General features: G+C 38.8%; 1 protein-coding gene across 6 annotated transcripts in view; it reads left to right on the top strand.

Moving 5' to 3' along the window:
• The window catches only part of IFTAP (intraflagellar transport associated protein), a 65,998-nt gene extending 44,146 nt beyond the window's left edge, over nucleotides 1-21,852 (top strand). For 3 of the 6 annotated variants that reach the window (XM_082058696.1, XM_082058693.1, XM_082058695.1), the window contains 3 exons: nucleotides 2,418-2,677; nucleotides 17,693-17,860; nucleotides 21,510-21,852. In XM_082058696.1, the coding sequence (XP_081914822.1) occupies nucleotides 2,418-2,570 (153 nt within the window). In that variant the 3' untranslated portion in view covers nucleotides 2,571-2,677; nucleotides 17,693-17,860; nucleotides 21,510-21,852. Of the gene's footprint in view, nucleotides 1-2,417; nucleotides 2,678-15,324; nucleotides 15,504-17,692; nucleotides 17,861-21,509 lie in introns of those variants that run through there. The other 3 variants (XM_082058698.1, XM_082058697.1, XM_082058694.1) reach the window with 3 other exon arrangements.
• The last annotated feature ends 1,920 nt before the right edge of the window (nucleotides 21,853-23,772 follow it).

Genomic DNA, 23,772 nt, shown 5'->3' with positions numbered 1-23,772 from the left:
ACATATTTCTCTCACCTCCTTATGCAACTATAACAAGATAATAACTTGATCAGGTTCTGTTGCAAAATCTCTTCCTTTGGAAATAGATAAAAATTGCAGTTTGCAGTATAAAAGTTTCAGATTGCTTCTCTGTGTGGAGGGTTGGTGTGAATGGCTTATTGGGAGAAGAAGAAAAAAAAGATCCTTAGTGCTATGAATACTCACTTGAGAGATGGGGCACACTGATAAATTTACAATGTGAATACACTTTTCAAATGTGCAATGAGTGTGTAACAGAAAAAAAACAGTGAAGTTGGATATGTTCTTCTTTGGCATCTAATTCCACTTAGCATTTTGGGATTGCGATTTTTAAACAGAAGTTTTTCCAGTATTTCCCTGCACATGCATAAAATGTTCCTGGAATGACATGAAGTTTGACACAAAGGCCTAGTCGAATGTGTGTATACTTTCCACAACTATGTTGGCAAAGGAAGAATAGATTTGTTTTTCTAGAATCCCTATGAAGGCTTATTGTAATTTAAACTCTTCTTAGCTTAGCTACCTGTAGATGTGGTAACAAATACTGTTACAACCAAACAAACCGAAAAATAATTGCACCTTGCACCACATTTTAGAAGAGTGTTCCGTATTTCTGCAAAGGAAAGACAGGTATTGTACCCTGAATGCTAGTATCACTTGTTACGCAGTTGCTGGTGCCCTTACTGGCATGGAATTTTAGGAGTTTTTGCCTGTGGAGAAGCTGAAACTGGACATGAATATGGCGAGGAGGTCAAGGAATTGACACTAGCCTTAATGGGAAGGAGAGTTTGTGTGCAGGCTTTATTTTATGTAAACATTTATTGAATGTGCTCTTATAAAAGTTAATGATGGCTTAGCTGGGATAGTCTATGGACATAAGCAAAATAATCTTTACATGCAGCATGAATACCATTTTCTAGACCAACTCTGTCTACAAAGTTTGTTTTTTTCTTGTTTATAAGTGCTTATGGTCTACAGGTCTGCATCTAGGATGATTTATATATTCCACCATCTATTGAAGCCAATGTAAGCTGTTCCCTAGAACATTAAACAATACAGGTGAATAATAAAATAAAATTATACAAAACCAGAAAAAAATATTTCCTCATCAATCAGCCAGTATTACAGTTTATTAATAAAGGACGTAGATACTTGCAAGATACTCACTGCCATGCCTGTCAAGTGCCTGGACACAGTAGAGGAATCCAGCTACTACTTCTCTGACTTATTAAATGGCATTAACTGTGTCAATACAGCTTCTTACAAAATGCTGCCAGAAATCGTGTGGGATCCTGTGCCTTCTAAGCTGTGTAGTGACCGTGAGATGCTGAGTGTTGTTCTTCCCTTTCAGCAAAACAAATAAGTGTATTCTTAACATAAAATGCGACAGTAGTCATTGTCTTAATTGAGGATTCATGAGGAGTCTGGAAAAAATAAGCAGGTGCTTAAATATTTTGCTGATTTGGTTCTGAAGTACTTAAATCTTTGAAATACAGAACCCTTGAGGAGTTGTGCTATTTATCATTGTCAAAATTTCTAGACACTTTATATTAATGTCTCAAAGAATAGGTAGCATTCCTGTACAGTGGGTTGTAAGGATATGTCTCCTGTGTAGCACTGGAAATATTCGATGTAACTGCTCACCATAACCTTTTGTGTCATGGCCCCCTGCAGTTCCTTATCAATGTGCAGCCTTCCATATAACTTTGTTTTCATTATTTTATTTCATAGGCAGGCATTTATTCTAAGATATTGCAATGAGAAGCAATACAGAAATGCTATATACTATGTCAACAAATCAAATCTTGGCAAATGCAGTAAGACTCTTATGTTCATCATGCAAGAAATCCAAACCAGCCAATTTCATATCTCTGAGGTGGTGAAAATAAATTATTAGAGTCTGAAAAATGATTGTGTCATTTTGGTAATTTCAGGCATTTCCTTTGCTGAAACTGTGTTCTGGGAAGCATGTTACATTAGTATCAGATGCATGTACACTGAAGCTTTATGTGATACTAGCCCAAATTTTAAGGATATGGAATCTGTCTTTGAAATCTAACATAGTTGTACATAATGTGTCCATATCTCCACAGCCCTGCTGCTACAAGTGGCAGGAATGTGACATTTATGCAAGGTAAGTTTTTAGATTCCTTGCCTTGAGCAAAATTAGCTAATGATATTCATTCAGATACAGTACAGTACAAATGGGGCAAATTTAATGGCTTAAATTAGGTCAAATTGAATAATCGAATGTATACTTTTACTTAAAAAGAGCTTAATCAGCTGAGAGTGCTAGAGTAAAAAAATAACTTAATTAAATATTAATTAGAAGTTTATGTTTTGAGCTTCCTTATCTCTTGCAGCAATATTATTTTTGTATCTGTTTTTCCTCACTGCAGCTACTATGGGACAATGTTCAACCATTTTCACTTGATGAAGAATTTGATTATGACAATGTGGCACTGACCCCTAAGTTCTCTGAAGCTGAGCTGAAGTCCATTACAGAATTATCCGAAGGGAAGAAAATGGGGACAGATGTCAAGTCAGCATGAGCTGAAGAATGAGTCAAAGACATTCTGTGCTGTGTTGTTGAAATAACATTTTTAGGGCATAAATCTAGCCCTTCATGGTACCCCTATTTAGTGTTTTTATCTATGAGGTGAGTAGTGGCATCACTGAGATTTTTTTGTTTGTTCTACCAAGGTGCCTTGGAGCCTGAGTTTGCCTTTTCTTGTACCTCCTCCTAGTCCTAATGAAAACAGAATAGGAAGATGGTGCTTGCGCAGAGTTGCTTGTATAGTAGCCCTTCATCCACAGAGGAGGTATTTCGATCCTTTATATATGTCTGTACAGGTATTTGCTTAGACATTCAGGTCGGCTAAGGAGGTCTGTGTTTGTCCCTAAACCCAATGGGCTTTTTATATAGATCAGTGACCTTTAATATTTTAAGGCCCCAGTGCTCAGCTACTTTGTTGTTTTCCAGGTGGTACAAGGCAGTTCGAAGAATATGTCAAATGACAGCCATAAATTCACTTTTGTAGAAAAATCCTTGAGCGGGGTGAATCCTGTATTGGCTCAGGCCAGGTATGCTGGAGTAATTGCTCCATAGGACCAAAACAAGCTGTTGAAAGTCAGAGTAGCACTGTGGCTACTCTGGCTTACATTGGGTACTGACTCATTTCCTGACTTGTGCAACGCGAGTCCTAAAGCTGCCTTTTACCTAGATCTTTCAGTAGTGTAAATAAGAGCTTTTTGCAGCTGACCAATCTTTCTCTTTCCCTATAATTATAACACTTACATAGACAGAGCTATAATGAGTGAATAAATCTGGGAATGCTGGGGTTTTTTCTGTCCTTTGGATTACCTCAGTTCTGCAGAGAAATATCTATTCTTGTTTCCAATGAACTTTTTGAGTTCATCGAAATTGATGTGGTGCAACTCCTAACAATTAAAACATGAACTGCTACAAAAGGCCTTCCTCAGAGGAAAAAACAGTGATCTTATAATTTAAAGGAACTAGCATTGAAGGGCTGTCAGATTTTACTTTTTTTTTTTTTTACAGGAGATGATTCCAAATACCAGCTTATGGTTTACACTCAGCATTGCTGAAATACAGTAGACTCTGGGGTTCCTTAAAGGTCAGCTAGTGTGGCTGGGAGAGAATAGTGTGCATCTCTCACACAAGGTAGTATGTACTCTTGCTATGAGGTGTTTAGAATTTTTTTTTTTCCAGTTTAGTGTAGAAGCTTTGCTAATGAGGCTTGTTGTAACATCACAACACTGAATTGTATTTTTTTTTTCTGGTATAACTGCATTAGCTGTAGTTTTTTGATCAACATTTTGTCCTTGACCTACCTCCATTATTTCTGAAGTGGAGGATTAACATGATGAATATGGGAAGAGAGCCTGAGCAGATAGACTAGAGACCAAACCACATGTTTTTTAAAGGCTCTGGATGAAATCACTGTGGCTCATTGCCTGTTCCATTGTCAGCAATTAATAAAAGCAAAGAAAGGTGTTTTGATGCTCTAAAGGAAGTTTTCTGGATCAGTAGTTTTGTAGACCATAATAATGTACCACTGAAACCTGAAGAGCATTAGTTTTGAGGAACGGTATTTACTTCAATTAGGGGGATATAATTTAAGAGTGAGATTCACCAAAAAAAAAAAAACAAAACCAACCCCAAACCAAAACAATCCAGAAAAGAAAGTGGTCTTAGACAAGATGTTTAAGGAGAGTGATTTAAAACTGCAAAAATGTTGTATAGAAAAACTGGTCTGTATAGGACCTTGCTGGTAGCATGTCCAGACGTTAAAAATAAACTTCCATCCAGAAGTTTGTTTTGAACATGTGCAATCAAAAGGATGCCTTGCTGTAGTTAATGCAGTTTTTGATGTAGTTTACTGGATAGCAGACTCTGCTGTCATTTGGGACTTTTTTTTTTTTTTAATATAGATTCATTTGAATTCAATGAAGTGTTTTGTTGAACCCAAGATATTTTGATTTAAGTGCTTCAGATACAACTGGAATTTGCCAGTGAATTGTTCAGATAAAAATTCCTGAGTAGATCTATTTATTAATTTGTCGTCTTCTGGAATACACAGATAATGTATCTAAATGGGAGGGATAAGAAGTAAGTTCTGGAAGAGCTCCATGAGTGAATCTGAGAGGAAGAAATTGCAAACTGCTGTACAAAGATAGTAACATCAGCCTTTAAAAGCCTCAACAGAAAGTAAGGGAGACATATTAACATATGTATGTATAGCAAAGATAAAGGAAGCTTCAGTCTAAGAGACCTCTGCCTACAGGGTTTGATATCCTGCAAAGAATCAACCATAAATTAAGGTGGACTTTTGTGGGTTTGTGGAATGATGAATTCAGCAGGTTTTTTCTGTGTTTTATTAGAAAGGTATGAGACATAAACTATGAATCAGTCCTGTTGGAATCCTGTTGCCAGTAGAGTCAACGAGAAAACTGATCCAGGGATTCATGATGATCTTCAGGCAAATCAGCTCTGGAATCTCTATTTTCTATTCATTTCATTATCAGTTTTTCCCTGGCCATTAGGGATACATCTAGCCATTCAGTTCCTTCTCTCATAGGCAAATGATTCTCTTACCAAATGTTCAGAGTACCTATTTTGCTCTGTAAGTGTCATTCAGTACAGTCATTATATAGTTCCATTTGATATAAAGAAACACTTTGCTGCAGCATACCCAACAAAATTGTAACTCTTAAGTGACATCCATCTTACTCAGAGAAATGGGGATAATTCACTTACATTTACACTACTCATGAGTAGATTTTGCTCTTTGTTAACAGAGATGAATATCACAGTGGAGATTAGGCAATGTAGGCTACATTTTCTGAACATGACATTTTATTGGCTTGCCCACAGAGGAAGCGTATTTTTCACTTCTCCATTACCAGGTTGTCATTTTTAAGAACATGCTTTATGTGCATGTTAAATTTTGTACATGTGCATGGAATTAGTTACCTGGGATTGTTTCAGTGTTTGCAAGGTTGTTTGGAGTCTGAATAATACATATCTTCTCCTCTTGTAGCTTGTATTCTCTTTAATATTCAAGATTTTCAGCAGGGGCTGGTAACAGACAGTCTCTATTTATGGTCTTTTCTAAACATTTTTCCTGTTTCCCAATAGAGCTAAAGGCAAACTCATGCATGGAACAGGGAACTTCAGGTATTATTTGGAACTGACTTAGGGGCTGTTGCAGGAGGGAATAGGATTTTCTCCCTACTGTACTGGCAAGGATTTTGAAATGCAAAATCTCTGATGTTGGTTGAACTTGTTGGAAGTGAAGGCTGTGTGATGCATCTCTCTAATTCCTTTGTATTCATGACTTCATTGATGTCTCAAGTGCAATAGAGATATGCATCTATATCAGCCACTGAGCTTTTCTGTATTAAATTTGTTGTTTACTTGGGTGTTAGCAGAAGGGTATTGACTGCTTCTTTCCACAGTCTTTATGGATCCTGAGTTATGGGGAGAAACTCCTTGAGTTTTATGGGAAACATAGTAGTCCTTCCACTGGGGCAGGAATCTGAAGGATTGTTTCCTTGGCTGGCTGTGGTGCAAGCTTGGATATTACTAATGCTCAGAGTTACTCCTTGTGGGTGTAAAAGCAAGAGTCATTATTTGCTGAGATAATGGTTGTGAAAGGATACAATATAAATTTAAGCAATAAAAAGAGATGCAGACAAATCTCACTCAGGCATTATTATGGTTCTAAATATATTTCTATTAATGAATAAAGGTATTATTATGTACACTTATGTACAGACAGTGCCACTGACAGAAAATAGTTTTAGTATTGAGAGTACTCACCAGATAATTCAAAATGTTTTGAGGAAAATGTCTTGGAAACAAATCCCTGCTCTTATGGATCCCTGCTCTTATGGAAAAGACCCTTTGGCCTTGATTTTCTGCTGTGATGAACTGGCAGAACTCCTATGAGACCATGTATATTCATACAGAGCAGATAGGATCCTGGTATTTACAGTCTTAGCTGAAAGAATACAAGGCCAAATATATTCCAAATTTAACTTTACTGAATATAAAGCTATATATGTGACCCATTATCGTTACGGCAAAATATTTAAATGCAAAGACAATACAAATGAAATGTAAAAGACATATCTTTAACTTTCAGTTAAGAATTTTACACAAGTAATTATGGAGTTTTGGTAGTGTTTTGTGCTTAGAACATTGTTTTTTGCTTTAACAAAAATATGACATACATTTTCAAGTCCTGTTCAAATCATGAAACTTGATTACATCCATAGTTACCAAAGATTCCCACCTCCTTTAAAGTTTTTTTTCCCTCTGCTTCTTGTCAAAGATTGGAAATGCACTTTGCTTTATCGTGGAATTATTTTAAAAGATCTGACTTCCTTTGCAAAAACATACACTTTCTTAAAAAGGCAGACTCTCTCAGTGATGCAAAACTAAATGCAGATGTAAAAATAGGACCAAATTCCTACTTATTCAGCGATTTCATATACCTCATGGTGTTGCTAAACAGCCACTTAGTATCAAAGTATCTGCTTGGATGGCAGGCTGATTTGTATCCTGTTGTCATCTGCCTTCGTTTTTACTCAGGAGTCTAAGCAGCACCTTGGTCCTACCCAGGTATGAATTCTTACAGCCCTGCACAGAGACAGCAAGACAATTCAGTTAGGCTGACCAAAGAAGCTGAAGCAGCAGTCTTGTACCAGGGCTCCATGCACACTCTCTCCTGCTGAATAGTTTAGATGAGTGTGGCTATTCTCCTCTTTTCAACAGATTTGTGTTCCAACTGTTGTGAATGTGATACCCCTGAAGACATGCAGTGGAAAAGTGATAACTAACCTGTTGACTTACTGTGGCTGTGCTGAACAGGCAGCTTACTATCCCCCTTCACAGGCTGCAGCTCAGCCTCTGCGTGACAAGCACCCAGTAAAGTGAGGAAATGTGTGACACGGGTTCTTACTGGCCTCAGGAGGTGAGCTCCCTGTACAGCAGAGCCAAGCCCGTGTGACAGCAAAGGGCATTCCCACCACAGTGTGCTTTCTTGTGGCGAGGTGTCAGTTAGCACAGGTGGGTGTGAGGTGCCACATGTGTCGTGGGCTCTTCTGGGAGGGGGGATGCACCCACCCATCCAGGCTGCCTTTGCCTGTCTTGGGCACATGCAGTTCTCCAGGTGCTAAATGTCTGCCCATATACTTGGGAAAACAAGACAGACAGTTTTCTCTGAAATGGTGTTAAGTTGTAGAACATCTCAAAAGATCATGTGTTCGGTAAATTTGTGATTGCTGGCTGTTGGAAGTGACACCTCATGTTTTGCTGGCAAGGTACTGTAAGCCAATGTTGCAAGTGTGTGAGCTGTAAAATGCCATGGAGTTGGACTGCAGTTAGTTTTAGTGCTTGGTTATGACAAGTCTGAAAGGAGAAAAGCAAATCTTAAAAGGTACCATCATTTTTGTAGACAGGCTACTTTATTTGAAATTGCAGTGCCCCACAGTTAAAATGGAAATCTATATTAATGCCTTGTGAAAATGCAGAAATATTTATCTCATTTACAGCATTTCAAAAAAGGACAGATAATAAAATCCCTGATAAACAATCTATAATTTATGTATGTATTTATTTATGTATGTAATTATTTATTAATTTATGTATGTACATATTTTATGTATGTCTTGTTCAGTATATCTATCCATGTAAACTTTTCAAAGTAATAAACAAAGACAGATCTGAACAAAATCCCTAAATCTAACTTCACTCTGAATTTCAGGCTGTAGAAAATCTCTTTGATCTGAATATTCCCAAACTTTGGGGAAGTAGATTCTCTGCTTTAAAAATCTCTAACCAAACATTTCTCAAGCAACCACTTAGTACCCATGTCGACTACAAAAGCAAAGCAGTCAAGGACCTACCTATATAAAAAGAAACTATGGAACGTAACAATTGGAATAACAGGAAGATAATGGTATTCTATAAAAAGACTCCAAAGATAGTAGAACTAAATGGAAGATGATATTTTTCTAGAGACGAACCATAATAAAATATTCTGTTGAATTAATACAATTCTTTAAAACCTTTGAATGCCCAACTGGAAAATTAGTGTAATCATTTTGTCATTCATGTGGATTTATAACACAGTTATCTCTTGAGCCATTAAAATGAGATTAAAAATTGTGTGGGATTCTTCAGTGTATTTTGTGGCAGTACTAGCAACATAAATTAAGGCTTTAGCTGCATTCTATCACGTTACAACAGATTTTGTTCTTCTGTGGCTCTTGTGGTTGAGGACTCCGGTGGCACTGTTTCTGGAGTGCAGGTGTGTGCAAGTAAGCCTTAAGTTCAGTAAGTTTTCTTGAATGCATCTGCTTTTCTGTCCATACATGTAAAACCTTGTAATATACAATATGATATGCATAATTTATTACGTTGCTTATGCTCCGTGGAATAGCTTAGCTGGAGGACAGATTCTACTGATTACTTGGAAGTGTTGACTCTGTCATTTAAATTTGCTGCAGATTGCATATTTGTTCTTTGAGAGAGCAATGTTGAAATGCATTTTTTCATTATCTTTTCCTTATTTTTGTTTTTGTCTTTCCTACGTCAGATTTGCAACTAGCTTTCCTAAACTTGACAAGACACTAGATTAATCCAATTAGCCACTTTCCTGGTGGATAAAATTTTAAACTAAAAAAGATGGAAGGCTTGTGTCTGGGCCAGGAAACATCAAAGCACTGTTACAATTTCATGCACAAGCTTAGCATTTGCAAAGCTTTCAAAAAGAAACAATCAGGAAAATACAAGTAATGGTCAGCCTGCTTACTGAATAAAAATTTAATTCCAAAATGCCTTTGTTTAAGTCAGATGCTTACACTTCGGCTCTTCTGTCCATCAAGGATTCTGTTACCTAACATATTTCAAAATCCAGACTGTCAAAAATACTGACAGCTCGCACTAGCTGAATAGCATTTCCCACAACAAAATTGTGATCCATTTAAGGCTCTTTGTTTTGGGTTGTGAAACACTTCCTGAATTCCGCAGATTTATTTGCTATTCATGAACATTAATAGAGTAAACTGTCAAAAAAATAATGGCCCCGTGGCTATCTTTCTGCTGAGAGTAGGAAAAAGGGAGCTAGTAGGAAGAGAGGTTGGTTAAGCAGCCAAATATTGTCTGTGCTCTGAATGTGGTATTTGTAAGAGAATCTTAGTTGTCAAAAGAGCTGGCTGAATAACACCCTACCACAACCCTGAACCCACATAAATGAATGTGCTGGCAAACAAGCTATCCAAATTAAATTGAATACTATTCCAAGGGTAATATTATTCATCATGGAGTGTGTTTTATAAGGTGCTTGCAACTGAGAGGATATACTAATTGGCAGGATTATGCTCTGATCACAAATGATCAAATGAGTGTTTATTTGGTACTGCTTGTAGTCCTACACTTACCCAAATTTCATTTTTGAAATATATATATTATTTTGACACTTTTCACTCACTGCCCCTGAACAAACAGATGGAAGTCATTCTTCAGAGATGATACTGAAAAAACATAACTTGAAGTGCTCTGAACAGAATTGATGAAATTAAGATCGAAATAAAATTAAGCAATATTAAATTTAAGAAAAACAACTTGCTGAAATCCAGATATACTAGACTCTGCAACTACCACAAAGGAAGTTGGTGGAGCTGATTTGCTGAGGTCAATTTAAAAAAATATTGGAGAATATGCTGTGGGCACAAAATACTGCGTCAGGCAGGAGTTTGTTTTGAGTAATATCTTCCCTCTAAGACTGAGGTACGTGAGAATGAATGGTTGAAGTGTGAAGAATTTTACTTGTTAAGATGCCTATCATCTTGGGACTCCAGTTTTCATAATGGAAAAAAAGGTGGTTCTGTTTAGTGATGCAGGTTCAGTCTCACTGTTTTAGTTCCAGAGCATCTCTACAAACTCTTGACTTATACACAGGCTGTGGCAACCCATAAATGAAGCATCACTGCCAGCATTTGCAAAAATGAGAAATGATGTGTTATTTAAATATTCTGCTTTTCTGAACAGTCTAGTTGCATTACAATTTCACAGTAAGATAGGAGAGCAGGCATTTTTTCCTGCTCTTAAAAGAGTAGCTAAATTTAGAGGTGAGAATTTTGAAGTGGAATGTTGGATCAGAAACACATCAGGGCTTTGAGAAAACCTGTGTCTGCATGTAGACCTGTGGCTCATGAATCATGATATCTTGCCTTAATCTCTTTGCCTGAGTAAATGACATCGTATTTGATCATACTATGGAATACGTGAAGTTATTTTGTTTTCCAGAATCTAAAACAACTGAAAAATTCATATTTGCAGGGCATGCTTCTTTTACATTTTTCTCCTTTCCTTTATTGGTCTTAACTGCCACGCTCTACAGCAATCAATATAATATAATGCAATATGCAGGGAACAGGGTATGGTGTTCCTACATTTTTCAACAGGAAAAGGGAACCTTCTCCTTACTGAGAGCCGAAGGGGCCATTGAAACCCTTTGGTTGGCCACTTGTCAGTTGGAATAGATGTGTACTAAGTTAAGCCCATATTTTAGGGAAGCATTTGTACTACCCAGGGAGTTGTAATAATTTGGAACAAAACTCAGTTCAATCAGCTTAAAAATAGTCTGTCTTTTGATCACTATTAATTCCTCTCGATACTCCCATCCCACTGTAGCTGTTTCAGAATCAGCATAGCAAACACACACACTCTCACTGTTGTCTCTTTTAGCTGGGCTTATGTATAGTGCATCCAGTTCTCTGGGACATGTTCAGGGAGCTACAACTTACCAAGAGATTCCTTGGAGTAGAATGGGGTTTTAAAATCTATTTTCTGTTCCAAAACATTCTTCCATGTAACCCTGATTCACCCTGTCCTCCTCAAAGGAATGGCTAAGGGAGAATGCTAATGCCTAGACTAATTATGGTTTGTTGGTTTAACTGAATGTTCAGTTTTACCTTTCAGTTCACCTTCCCTAACCTTCCTTTTCCAGACATAATTTTACTTTGGCGCCAAATACTGATCACACAATAATGTGTGTTTCTTCAAACCACTCCCATCTTATTAACATTCAGAAAGGTGTTTGTTGATGTATTCAGTAGGAGAGGAAACTGATTATTACGTCACAGTAAAATTTCTCTGGTTTAAATGTTAATTGGTTTAAGCACTCTGGAGTTTTCTGTGACTTCTAGCTAGTGTTTTTGTTTGTTTGTTTTGTTTTGTTTTCTGTTTTTTGTGTGTGTGTCTGTTTGTTTTAAATTACGATTTATACAATCTTCTAGAAGAAGGGGAAAAAAAAGTACTTTGCTGGCCTAGTTTCAGGTAACCTTAAAAGTTCAAGTGGACTAATTACACATAAATGAACAACAATTTTTGTAAAGCTTCATTTGAATCCCAGAGGGGAAAATTCATAGAAAATCAATTAACTTTCCACATGAAAAAATAGCTCATATTGCTAAGCTTTTCTTGCATAGTTTCTAGATTATGTTTGGAAGCAAATTGCCTTGATTACGTTTGATGGGAAGGAAGCCTTTTAATTAATTTAATACATGCTATAGCAGTGCTAAATTGTATCATGGAACAATTAAGTGGGCCTTCATTGATATTTTTGCCCTGTTGAAAATGGATATTGCTCACTTAGTGAGGCATGCTCTTGCTGGGTTGACGCAATTATCCGTTCATTGCAGAGCATGTGACATAAAAGCTATTAAGGCCTTTTATATAGAAGAGAGGCTAAATGGAATAAACAAAAAGCCAGTTTCGGTGAAGAGTCTGAAATGTCTCCTCTGGTCAAAGATTTGGATAAATGCGAGCTAAACTTCAGAGTCTGTACCCACATGGGACTGAACCAGACTCCTGTTCTTTCTGATTTCTTAGAGAGACGAGCCTACTGGTGAGGGATTTGTTTATAAAAGGAAGCTAGTAACTATGGTTAGTGAAAGGCTCGAGATGGGAGAGGAAGCTTTCTTGCAGCAGTGTGAAGGCAAATCTGTGCTAGAAATTCATTTCAGAGGTGCAGAATCTTGGCTCTGAGTGCTGTACCACGGGACTGCTCTGTTCTGAGATAGTGCTTTCTACTTTATTTAGAGATTTAATTTAATTAGAAATCTTAAATTTAATAACTAGCATTTTGAATTGTGACAGAATTGGGCCGTAAAACATCAGTATGCAAGGAGCTCTGTCAGATGCACTCGTTCAGCTTGTGTACCAGTAAAAATAATTTTTATTGACTGGAATGGCAAAGGCAGTAACCAGAATGGCTCCATGACATTGCCTGGCATTAAGTAGAGAGGTACAATTTACACCACTTAATTCAGTAAGGATTGACTTCCTCGAGGACAGGTTTCAAATCTGTTTGTGTCTCACTGAGAGCTAACTCAGCACCTGCTGTCCCTGGTTTTTGCCAGTCTTTTGGGCCAGCTGGGGGACTGTAGCTTCAATGACTTTGACTGTGATGATCAGGCTTGACTAACTAAATGCAGTCTGTAAATTTATCTGAGAAAGCAAATGTATTTGTTTTCCACACTGCTTGTAAAAACATATATTTGCTCTTTGCATCCGTGGCATGAATGGTCCTGTGTAGCCCTCTGCCTTCCCATCAATAGGGATTACAGAAGAATTTCATTTTATATTATTTGAATTTGTCTTTCCTGTCATCACAGATGCTAAACATTTGTGTACCTTTTTAGTTCTCTGAAGTGAAAAATAGCAAAAATAAAATATGCATTCTCACTACTGTATTTTGAGTGCATTAAAGGTTCTATTTTTAATGTTTAGCCTTCTTCATTAAGATTTTTTTTTTAAAAAAAACAAACCTCATCTTGTTGAAAGGCAAAGATAGATGGTTTGGGAACTCTGTTAGCGCTGGAATCAGCATCACAGATCGCCAAGACCTAACCCTTCTGAAAGATGGAAGAGTGTGTCAAAGATGATTGAAAATGTCACTGATCCATAAAGGCAATCATGCATGTCTAATCATTTCCACTGTAATTGGAATGTGATTTCCAATGGGGATACTCTAGGAAAGATTTTGCTTGGCAGTTTCAGCAAAAACATTAAAACTAGCATTTTTGGAAAAGAAAGCACTGATCTATTTCAGTTCTTGAATTTTCCACTTGGGATCATTAATTCCTAACTCATGTTGTGCCCCACGAGAAAAACAGACCAGTAAGATATGCCTAAGTGTACTGCTAGCTGACTCTCTTAAGAGACTAATGAATGATGGGCAGGGTTTAAGGGGAAGCCAACAAACGGAGAGAAGAAAGGCCACTAACTAAAAAGCTTTTTCTCTAGAACAAGAAATATTAAAGGAATGAGAGAAAAATATGTGATTCAGTTTGGGAGAAAATGGATTACAAGAACAATACACGGCTTGCTGAGCATCACGTAAAAGCTCCAAAATGCTCTGGGCACTTAAGTACCTAAGTCCACAATAAAAAAATATTTTGTTGGGAAGTAATTTCTCTCCTCTCCTCTCCTCGCCTCGCCTCGCCTCTCCTCGCCTCGCCTCGCCTCGCCTCGCCTCGCCTCCCTTCCCTTCCCCTCCCCTCCCCTCCCTTCCCTTCCCCTCCCCTCCCCTCCCCTCCCCTCCCCTCCCCTCCCCTCCCCTCCCCTCCCCTCCCCTCCCCTCCCCTCCCCTCCCCTCTCCTCCCCTCCCCTCCCCTCCCCTCCCCTCCCCTCCCCTCCTTTTATTTTCTTTTTATTTTCTTTCTTATTTGTCTAAAATAACAGGAAAACGAGACCAATTGTATTGCCACCGTAAAAGCAAATCCCAGTACAGAGCACATGGTGGCAGTGTTGCAGCACTGCTGAACAGCTGTTGTGTGGCTCTTACCCAGGCAATATTCATTTACTGAGCAAAAGTAGGTAGATACAAGAGTGCTGCTTTACCTAGGAAATATTATGCTTGTACATGGTAGCACTGATTGTTTTTTTCTATTAAAATAGAGAGTAAGGTATAGGAAAAATAGTTTTTTCCCTTTCTGTTCTCTACTCGTATTACTTGCATGCATCCTGAGCACTACTACAGTTTAACTTTTGCAGCAATAATGTAGCTGGTATTGGAAGAATATATGACTAATTAGTATAATTCCATAAAAGCAAATACACCTGCCTCAGAGGAGCACTTAGGATAATAAAAACCTCTAGCCGTCACACACACAGAGAAATCAGGAACTCTGAAGGTTTCTCCCTCTCAGAAGAAAACTTTACTGTTCAAACAATCTAGTCACTCTAACCGAAATATAAGCTTTTCTTAATGTCTACAAAATAGTGGCATTGCAGAAGAACTTAGCAGGAAAAGTTTCGGGGACATGTTTCTGTGTTCAGTGGCTGTAGATGGCTCTCAGCACAAAACCCCTTGGAGCTGGTGTGGTTTGGCTGAACCTTTCAGGAGATCACTGCAGCAGAGCAGCAAAGGGTTCATGCACCTGTGGCTTTCTTCTCTGTTTAGCCTGACAGGAGGGCCCTTCAGAGGCAGACTGAGTAGGAGAGGACTTATGCTACAAAGACAACACTCAGTGCCAAGTACTTCAGGTCTCTGGGGCTGTTATCTTTCATATTCATCTTGCTTTTTGTGTGCTGTTGCAGCTCCACCACTTCAGTTCCCAAGCCACAGTTTTCCCTGCTTTTTCCTCTACCTTTGTTGAGCTCTGTTCCTCTGCGGACAAACCCTTCTCTGTGCTTCTGTCACAGCTCAGCTGATTTCAGTTTTACCAACACAAAATTAATGAGGTTTTTTTCATTTTTTTTTTCAGCTTCTTAGGCCTAGACGTGTTATCAGCCACTGCTGCATTATTCCAATCATCCTTAGCTCTAGGAGTCCGGATTCAACTCTAGAGACAGGAGCAGTGCACTCACCAGGTGTCCACTTACTACCCTCCACAGCACTGCCTTACTCTCTGAGTGGTAGAAGCCTAGTATGTAGCCAAACTGTAAGGGCTCAAGATGCCGCCTTAAAGTTGCAAGAAAGAAAATGCAAGTTTTTTTCAGCTAACCAGCAATGCTGTGCTGTCTTTGTTCCTTTCTTCTCATTCTGTCAGACACAAATGTAAAATAAATGTAAAATAAAATGTAAAATAAAACAAAATAAATAATCCCAAAGCATGGGAGCAGGGCCGGGCCCAGAGAGTGCTGGTGAATGGGGCTGCATCTAGCTGGTGGCCAGTCACTAGTGGTGTTCCCCAGGGGTCGGTGCTGTTTAACATCTTTATTGACGATTTAGATGAGGGGATTGAGACCATCATCAGCAAATTTGCTGATGACAGCAAGTTGTGAGGGAGTGTTGACTCGCTGGAGGGCAGGAGGGCTCTGCAGAGGGATCTGGATAGACTGGAAAAATGGGCTGATTCCAATGGATGAAGTTCAATAAGGCCAAGTGCTGGGTGCTGCACTTTGGTCACAACAACCCCCTGCAGCGCTACAGGCTGGGCGCAGAGTGGCTGGAGAGCAGTCAGACAGAAAGGGACCTGGGGGTACTAATTGACAGGAAGCTCAACATGAGCCATCAGTGTGCCCAGGTGGCCAAGAAGGCCAATGGTATCCTGTCCTGTATCAAAAATAGTGTGGTCAGCAGGACAAGGGAAGTGATCCTTCCCCTGTACTCTGCATTGGTGAGGCCACACCTGGAGTATTGTGTTCAGTTCTGGGCCCCTCAGTTCAGGAAAGACATCGAAGTGCTGGAGCAGCTCCAGAGAAGAGCAACATGACTGGTGAAGGGACTTGAGCATAAGACCTATGGGGAGAGGCTGAGGGAGCTGGGGTTGTTTAGTCTAGAGAAGAGGAGGCTTAGAGGTGACCTCATCACTCTCTATAACTACCTGAAGGGAAGTTATAGCCAGGTGGGGATTGGTCTCTTCTCCCAGGCAGTTAGCAATAGGACAAGGGGGCATGGGCTTAAACTCTGCCAGGGGAAATTTAGGCTGGATATTAGAAAGAAATTCTTTACAGAGAGAGTGGTCAGGCATTGGAGTGGCTGCCCAGGGAGGTGGTGGACTCGCCGTCCCTGGAGGTTTTTAAACTGAGATTGGACATGGCACTTAGTGCCATGATCTAGTCAACGGACTAGAGTTGGACCAAGGGTTGGACTCGATGATCTCTGAGGTATTTTCCAACCCAGTCGATTCTGTGATTCTGTGATTCTGACTCCAAGTAAGCCACACTCAAGCAACTGCTTAGATTCATGCTTGTGAAATCAGTACTTTCAAACTGGTTGGTATAGGTTGAGTAACACCCATCAGGCTAGCAAAAAAATAAATGTTAGGAATTAAACAAGTGTTTGGATCATGTGGCCAGTAAGGTAGCTGTGTAATATGAACTGTCTAAAACCACTGAAAATGTGTTGAAGTAATTGATACAGTAATACCAGGGATTTTTTTCAATGCCTAAAGTCCTTTTTGTGGGTACATTTCCAGGATGAAGATCAAGAGCCACACAATTCCCTGTCTTCTTTATTGACTCACAGAAGGCATGGTTTAAGTGGTAGTGGAAAAGATCAGAATGGAAATTTGCCAACAACTGCTAAACAAGTGTTTGGTATTTTGGTAGTTCCTGCCTCTCCCTGCATCCAACAGACAAGACCAAGACTAAGAAATGTATTGAGAGAGGAAATATAAGTGACATACAATTCTTTTCCAGGTGCATAATATAACAAATACATTATGGTCATTATGAGGTGTGTAAGATAACTTGTGTGTTATAATCGTTACTTTCAGTAATTTTTAACAAGATAAATGAAGTGGCCATGGCAATGAATTTTCTTGAAATGTGTTGTTCTTGAGTAATTCAGCTGAAACTGTATAGATCCCACTTCAATCCCTGTACACGAGCCAGAAGTCCTACCTCCCATACCACTGTTTCCTCAGAGCAGATTGACACAATTACTAATCTTTCAATCCTGTTACCCACCATAAGCGCAGACTCTGTGTCGCTGGTGAAGCTGTTTCCAACTGCCCATCTTCTCTGGCTCAGAAATGCAAGGATAGCTCCCATACTCCTTCAGCCAGTGCTTTTTTGTTTTTTTCTTTCATTCAGCCTCTGCCAAATCTCCATGTGCCCAACACCTCTGTCAATAGTGCATTGGGATTGTACTACTTTGTGTGATTTTCTGCACTCTTTGCTTTACAGGCCACACTGCTGAAGATTAACAATCTGGATGAGTTTCATTAGGAGCCTTTGACCCAGCTGCAAGGCAAAGAAATGCACCACCCTGTATGCCTAAGTGACTTGGTTTACCTGTATCTTTTATTTTAAACCTGAGCTTAAACTGACAAGAAACAAACTCAAACACTACTAGTAAGAAAATGATAAATCCTTTTTCTAAAATTATCATCTGTGAAGTGCAGAGAAATAGCTAAGCCAAATATATGTAGTTTAGAATGAATGACATTAAGAAGATTCATTTCAAAACACTTACACATCTTAAAAAAAAATCCTGCTGGCTTTTGCTTGTTTTTTCCCTTCACACATAAGTAAAATATCAGTTCCCTATTCTCAAACAAGTGCTCAAACCCCAAACATTTATCACTTGCTCTGTTATCTATTAGGATTAAAAAATTATGCTTTTGCACTTTGTATTAATAGCATGATGATCTTCTGCAGCATCTTCTGACAATCATTTTTAAAGGACAGTATGAGTGTAATTTTTGTAGTTGAGGCATTAAGTCCCCAGGATATGCCTAGCAAGGCCTCCTTGGTGTGCAGATTTATTTCCACTGAGCAGCTAGATGTATTTCAGCAAGGGCAAGATACTGCAGTAGCTATACGGTAGCTATAGATATTAAAGGCTGATGCTGTAGAGTGCTGATTGAGGGCTAGAAAGTTACAGAAATTGTGATATTTAATGCTCATCTCTAGTTCACAGCTGATGTACCTTTACTGTCAAACCCAGATAATATTTCACTTGGTCAAGGTTTAATGGTAACAAACAACAAAATCCATAGTGCATCATATATTTTGTCTTCCACTGTAACAGCACACAGAAAAAGTGTGAATTTCACATACAGATGCTGAATTAACAATACTGTTTTTATAAAGTACATAGAAATGATTTATTGGGCAAGTTTCAGATGTAATATAAGCTCTTTTAGAGTCAGAGGGTGAGATTCCCCATTCACTTCGGCAAGTGTGGATAGGATAACACCTCCTCATATGAAGTGACAGAGGCTACAAAATGGCTCTGCTATCCTGATTATATTTATTCTTCTCTACTACCGGGCAATCTGTTTTGTAGGAAATACAATTTGAGGTTACATTGTCTTTGGGTCACTTCCTTCTTATACATTATTACATCTCAGTGGAAGCTGTTTGATTTGGGTGGCCTGGGCATCTGCAGCAGTACAAGAGAGCTTCTGCAAGATGATTAAAATATATTCCAGCATTTTCCATGCTATTCTGTGACAGATGTTTTGTCCAGTCGTATTAATACACTGTCTTGACAATTATTTCCTATTAAAGAAAATACAGACCTCATTTCCCCACCTTTTCCTTACTTCGAATATCTGTTCAAGTGCTTTATTGTGGTCAGAGTAGTGGAACAGCAGTAGCGTGCATTAATTTTTACCCCTTCCATAAAGATATTATCCTTCTGCTCACAGTCATATGATATTTGCCAAATTGAAAATTTGTTAAAAATCCTTGCTACTCAGCTTGTAGCTCAATCTATTTGGTTTCTTGCAGTTCTGGGATGTGTATCTGTTGCACTTTATTGAGATCACTGGGGGTTTGCTTCTTCTCCAGAAGCTGTTATTCTACTTCTGAGATCCTCAGTTCCATTAGCAATCATGTGTTTGCCCTCATGTTCAACCTTGCTGTTGCTACTGAGAACAAAGAATGCATTTTAGTTTGTGGGCTATAAATAGAGTGGTTTTGATCTCCTTGCCATACTCCTTGCCCACTGCATCATGATCTCATTTCTTCTTTCGTTAATATCTGTAATACAAAAAGGATGTGTCTGCTAATAAAAATTACTCGTGGCAATTCTGGGAAGTGCTTTCAATATAGAAAAGGCCTGGAACACCACTCAGGGGCAATGATTTCTCTTGAGAATAGAAGCAACATGAGTTAGATGAAATTCAGTAATATAAAGTGAAAGGGAATTCACATGAGGGGGGATTTGCCAGACTCACTGGACTTCCAGTAAGAAGAGTGGGAAGGGGACTTTTATGTTATCAATGTAACAGAAATTCAGCGCAGCTTCAAGTCCCAATCTTCTATCCTGGCCCTTTAAAATGTAGGCTTTCTTAGCAAGTAACATCTTGGACAATAACAAGAAGTTGATGTCTTTTTTTTTTTTTTCCCCCACATGATATGATAAAAGCATGTATCTGTTCATTTAGTGTAATTAATGGCTTTTTGGTGTCTTTGCAATAGATTTTTGCTGTTCTAGACATTTGAAAGACACAGGAAAAGAAAAGTCTATTGTGTAAGTTTTTGTTTTCTTTAAATGTTAACCCTGAAGGCATATGTATTTGAGTCACAACTCTGATTTGAGCTGATGTGTTGCCTGATTTTCAGGGGTAGGGGCACTTCAGTTGCTAGTAAACTCCAGCCTAGAAATACTCTGGCCTTTTCAGTTCCTAAAACATATTCCATAAGTAGCATTTCCCTTGTGGCCTGCAGCAGGAAGATTTGACATTTATATATTGCCCCACACGTACATCACATGATGTTAACAGATTCTTTGTTATTAACTGATGTAATTGACTTCTGAGATAAAAATAAATTTATATGGGAGAACCCACAGAATAAAACAAGGTTTTGATTTTATCCCAGAGTTGAAATAAAAAAAAGGAGGAAATAGATCATTCCCGAGGACAGCCATTCCTTCAGGAAAGCAAGCATAAGAAAACCCAGAGCATCAGTACTGATAAGAAGCAAGGGCATGCGAAATTTATCCCACACCTAGGCAGTATGTCGGATCAATATATCAGAGAGAATGTAGGAAAACATAGAACAGACATCCAGGAAGTCAGATCATATAAGTAGCATTCTCCAACTTCGCAGCAAGTCTTCTACCCTCAGGAAGGACTCGCTCACACTTTTTTTGAACTGAACTTTCACTGCACAAATGTTAAGCTTACTGGTATCATTACGTGCTACATCTGTCTAAATACACTTGTGTTGCATGTGGATGTATTCCTGGTGTTATTAAAAAAAAAAAAAAAAAGGAAAAAAAGTGAACATATACCATGGATGTGAATATCACCCAATTTAAACGTGAAATTGCAGAGCTTTTACTACCTGATGCACTGAGTGGATTTTTGTTACTGTTATGTTACTTTTCCTGTTACTAGAAGTCCACAATTAAAGCATTGAGCACCACTCCTAACAAATATTTATAATTTGCTTTGGAACCACCTCAGTACCTCTGGGCTCGCAACTGCAGATTTCTGCAAGAGCTATGTTCATTCAGCAACAGGAATTCAAATAAATGGGAAAGAGTAACAGCAAACTTCAGTGGTGTAAGTGTAACACACAGGACGTCAGACAGGAGAGTAGAAATTTGAACATTGATAATATTTCAGATCGTATTGCAAATATGATGAGAAGAAAAGGTTTTTGTTGATGTCCTGAAGGCTTTACATCTTTGCTTGCTACTCTTGCCTTTTAGCACTGTGTGCCTAGACAAAAGACTATCTGGATGAATATAATTTTACGTTTGCTTGATGATGAAAGTGTGTCAAATTAGTCAGAGTGATAGGAAAATGGCTTTTATTGATTTATTTATTTTTCCCATTGGAACACAATGTGATTCTAGAAAATTTATTTTCCTGATGAAGACAAACAGTGATTTCCCACAACCCTGCAGAGATGATCAGTGATGTTGGGGTAATTTGTATCCTGGGAGTGTTGCACTGTGTCTCTTATCCGAGGACCTGAGGAAGTCTATGTAACCTTTCTCACTGCATATACTAAGAGCTGCTCATTTTGTTTCATATTGCAGCAACCAACTGTAAGGAATGACAGAGACTGTGTGACCCCCCAGCTAGTTAGTTTTTCACTATATCGCTACAGAACTGAACTTCAGCAAAGAGAAATAAATAAGAATACTTCAAGAGCTAAAGAAACCTCTTGTTCTTGAGTTAATAAAAGTGAACAAAGGAAGGAAGAAGATAGAGAAGGTTGTGACTTCTTTTCCTGTAGCGCGGTGACATTTGCTTATCCGTCTTAGAATTCATGGCCAGCTCTAGTTGTGTTAGTAAACTTATATATTAAAATTCAAGCTACTTTCTGAACTTTAAAATATTTTCCCTAATGCCCATTAGATTGAAAATAAATCTTCATTATTTCCCTATTTGTGAATGGCTTCCTTCTGTCAATGTTATTTTGTGAGTCACCAGTAGCTGATGCACTGCTTTATCTTTATTTAGAGTATTTAGAAATACAGTGGTACATACTATGAGGTAAGTACTAATTTATGACAAGGTGTGCAGTATGCAAAATGTCATATAGTTTGCAGAAATTAATGCATGAGCCAAGTGCAAATACATTAGTTTGACCAACTATCTGGAAAGCAAGTTTAATGAAAAAGGGAAATGAATGCAACATAAGAAGAAAAAGGCATTGTTAGTGTCAGAAAACTGTATATAGCATATGTATTTAATATAGGGACCTCTATAAATTAATAGCTCATCTCTGAGTTCAAATACACAGATACTTGTCTCTGGTAGGGACAGTCATATAATTCAGAGTGCACCAGTTATGCCTCACAATGAAAACTGAGCACTGGAGGCTGAGTTTAGTAAATCTTAAGTCTGTTCCAGGATGTCACACATCAAGTACAGCATTTCAAAGCACGCTTCTACTACATTTTAAAGCAAATACCCATGTCTCATTCTGCTAAGTCGTATTTCTACAATACAGGTTAGTAGAAAGGGTAAGACAACTCAGTGTCTTGAAGGCTGTGCATTTCTAATGAATTGCAGCACGTTGAGATCTTTGGGAAAGATCTGCTTATACTCTCAGGCACACACATAAAACCATGGCTGCAAATTTTTTGAATGTGTATCTGTGGTCCATTCTGAAGTCAGCTTCAAAAGACTCTAGATTTCTTGGTTACACTCTAAACCTGAAGTATCTTCTGTGATAACACCAGAATTTACACTGTATAGCTCTTGACCTTCAAGTCAGGCATTTTCCCTGAAGTCTTCTGTGTTGACACCACTCATCTTTACTCTTTACTATGATTGGCACATGTTAATTTCAGCCTTTACAGACACCAGTAAGGTTAGGCTTAATGAAAGCCATTAGAATCTCAAAAAACCCCAGCATCAGAAATGTAGACCTGCCATCTTATTCTCTCTTCCTATAGTGTCTGACTCTGGTTTTCCCCCAGTACTGCTGTCTGTAACCACTACAGCTTGTTAGGCTGCAGAAGTCAGTCTGTATTTCAGTCACTTTTTACAATTGCAGGCCCACAACACATGGACTTTAATGTGAAATCAGCAGACATATGAAAGAAAGTAGAGCTTGAAGCAACAGGTTTAGAGAGAAGCATCCATTCTGGTTGATGCTTTTCTTCTGTCCTCATGCAGATGGTGGAGGAGCCGACTAGGAGAGGTGCACTGCTGGATCTCATCCTCACTAACAAGGAGGGTCTGGTCGAAGCAGTAAAGGTTGAGGGCTGCCTGGGTTGCAGTGACCACGAGATGGTGGAGTTCAGCATCTCGTGTGGCAGGAACAGAATAGCAAGTAGAATTGCAACCCTGGACTTCAGCAGGGCTAACTTTGGCCTTTTCAAGCAATTGCTGGGGTAAATCCCATGGGCAAGACTGCTTGAAGGAAAAGGGGCCCAAGATAGCTGGGTGGCATTCAGAGACTGCTTCTTCCATGCTCAGGATCAGAGCATCCCCACACGTAGGAAGTCAAGGAAGGGAGCCAGGAGGGCTGCGTGGTTGAATAGGGATCTGTTGGGTATGCTCAAGCAGAAGAGGAGAGTTTACAGGTCATGGAAGCAGGGGCTGGCCACTTGGGAGGAATATAAGGCTGCTGTTAGAGGATGTAGGAAGGCAGCTAGGATAGCCAAGGCCTCCTTAGAATTACAGCTGGCGAGAGGGGTCAAGGACAGCAAAAAGAACTTTTTCAAATACATAGCAGATAAAACTAATACCAGAGGCAATGTAGGCCCACTGATGAATGGGGTGGGTGCCCTGGTGGCAGAAGATACAGAGAAGGCAGAATTACTGAATGCCTTCTTTGTCTCTGTC

Source organism: Streptopelia decaocto (genome assembly GCF_964273445.1).
Source record: "Streptopelia decaocto genome assembly, chromosome: 7".
Classification (NCBI taxonomy): domain Eukaryota; kingdom Metazoa; phylum Chordata; class Aves; order Columbiformes; family Columbidae; genus Streptopelia; species Streptopelia decaocto.
Note: the sequence above shows the minus strand (reverse complement) of the source record. Positions and strands in the feature narration are given on the sequence as shown.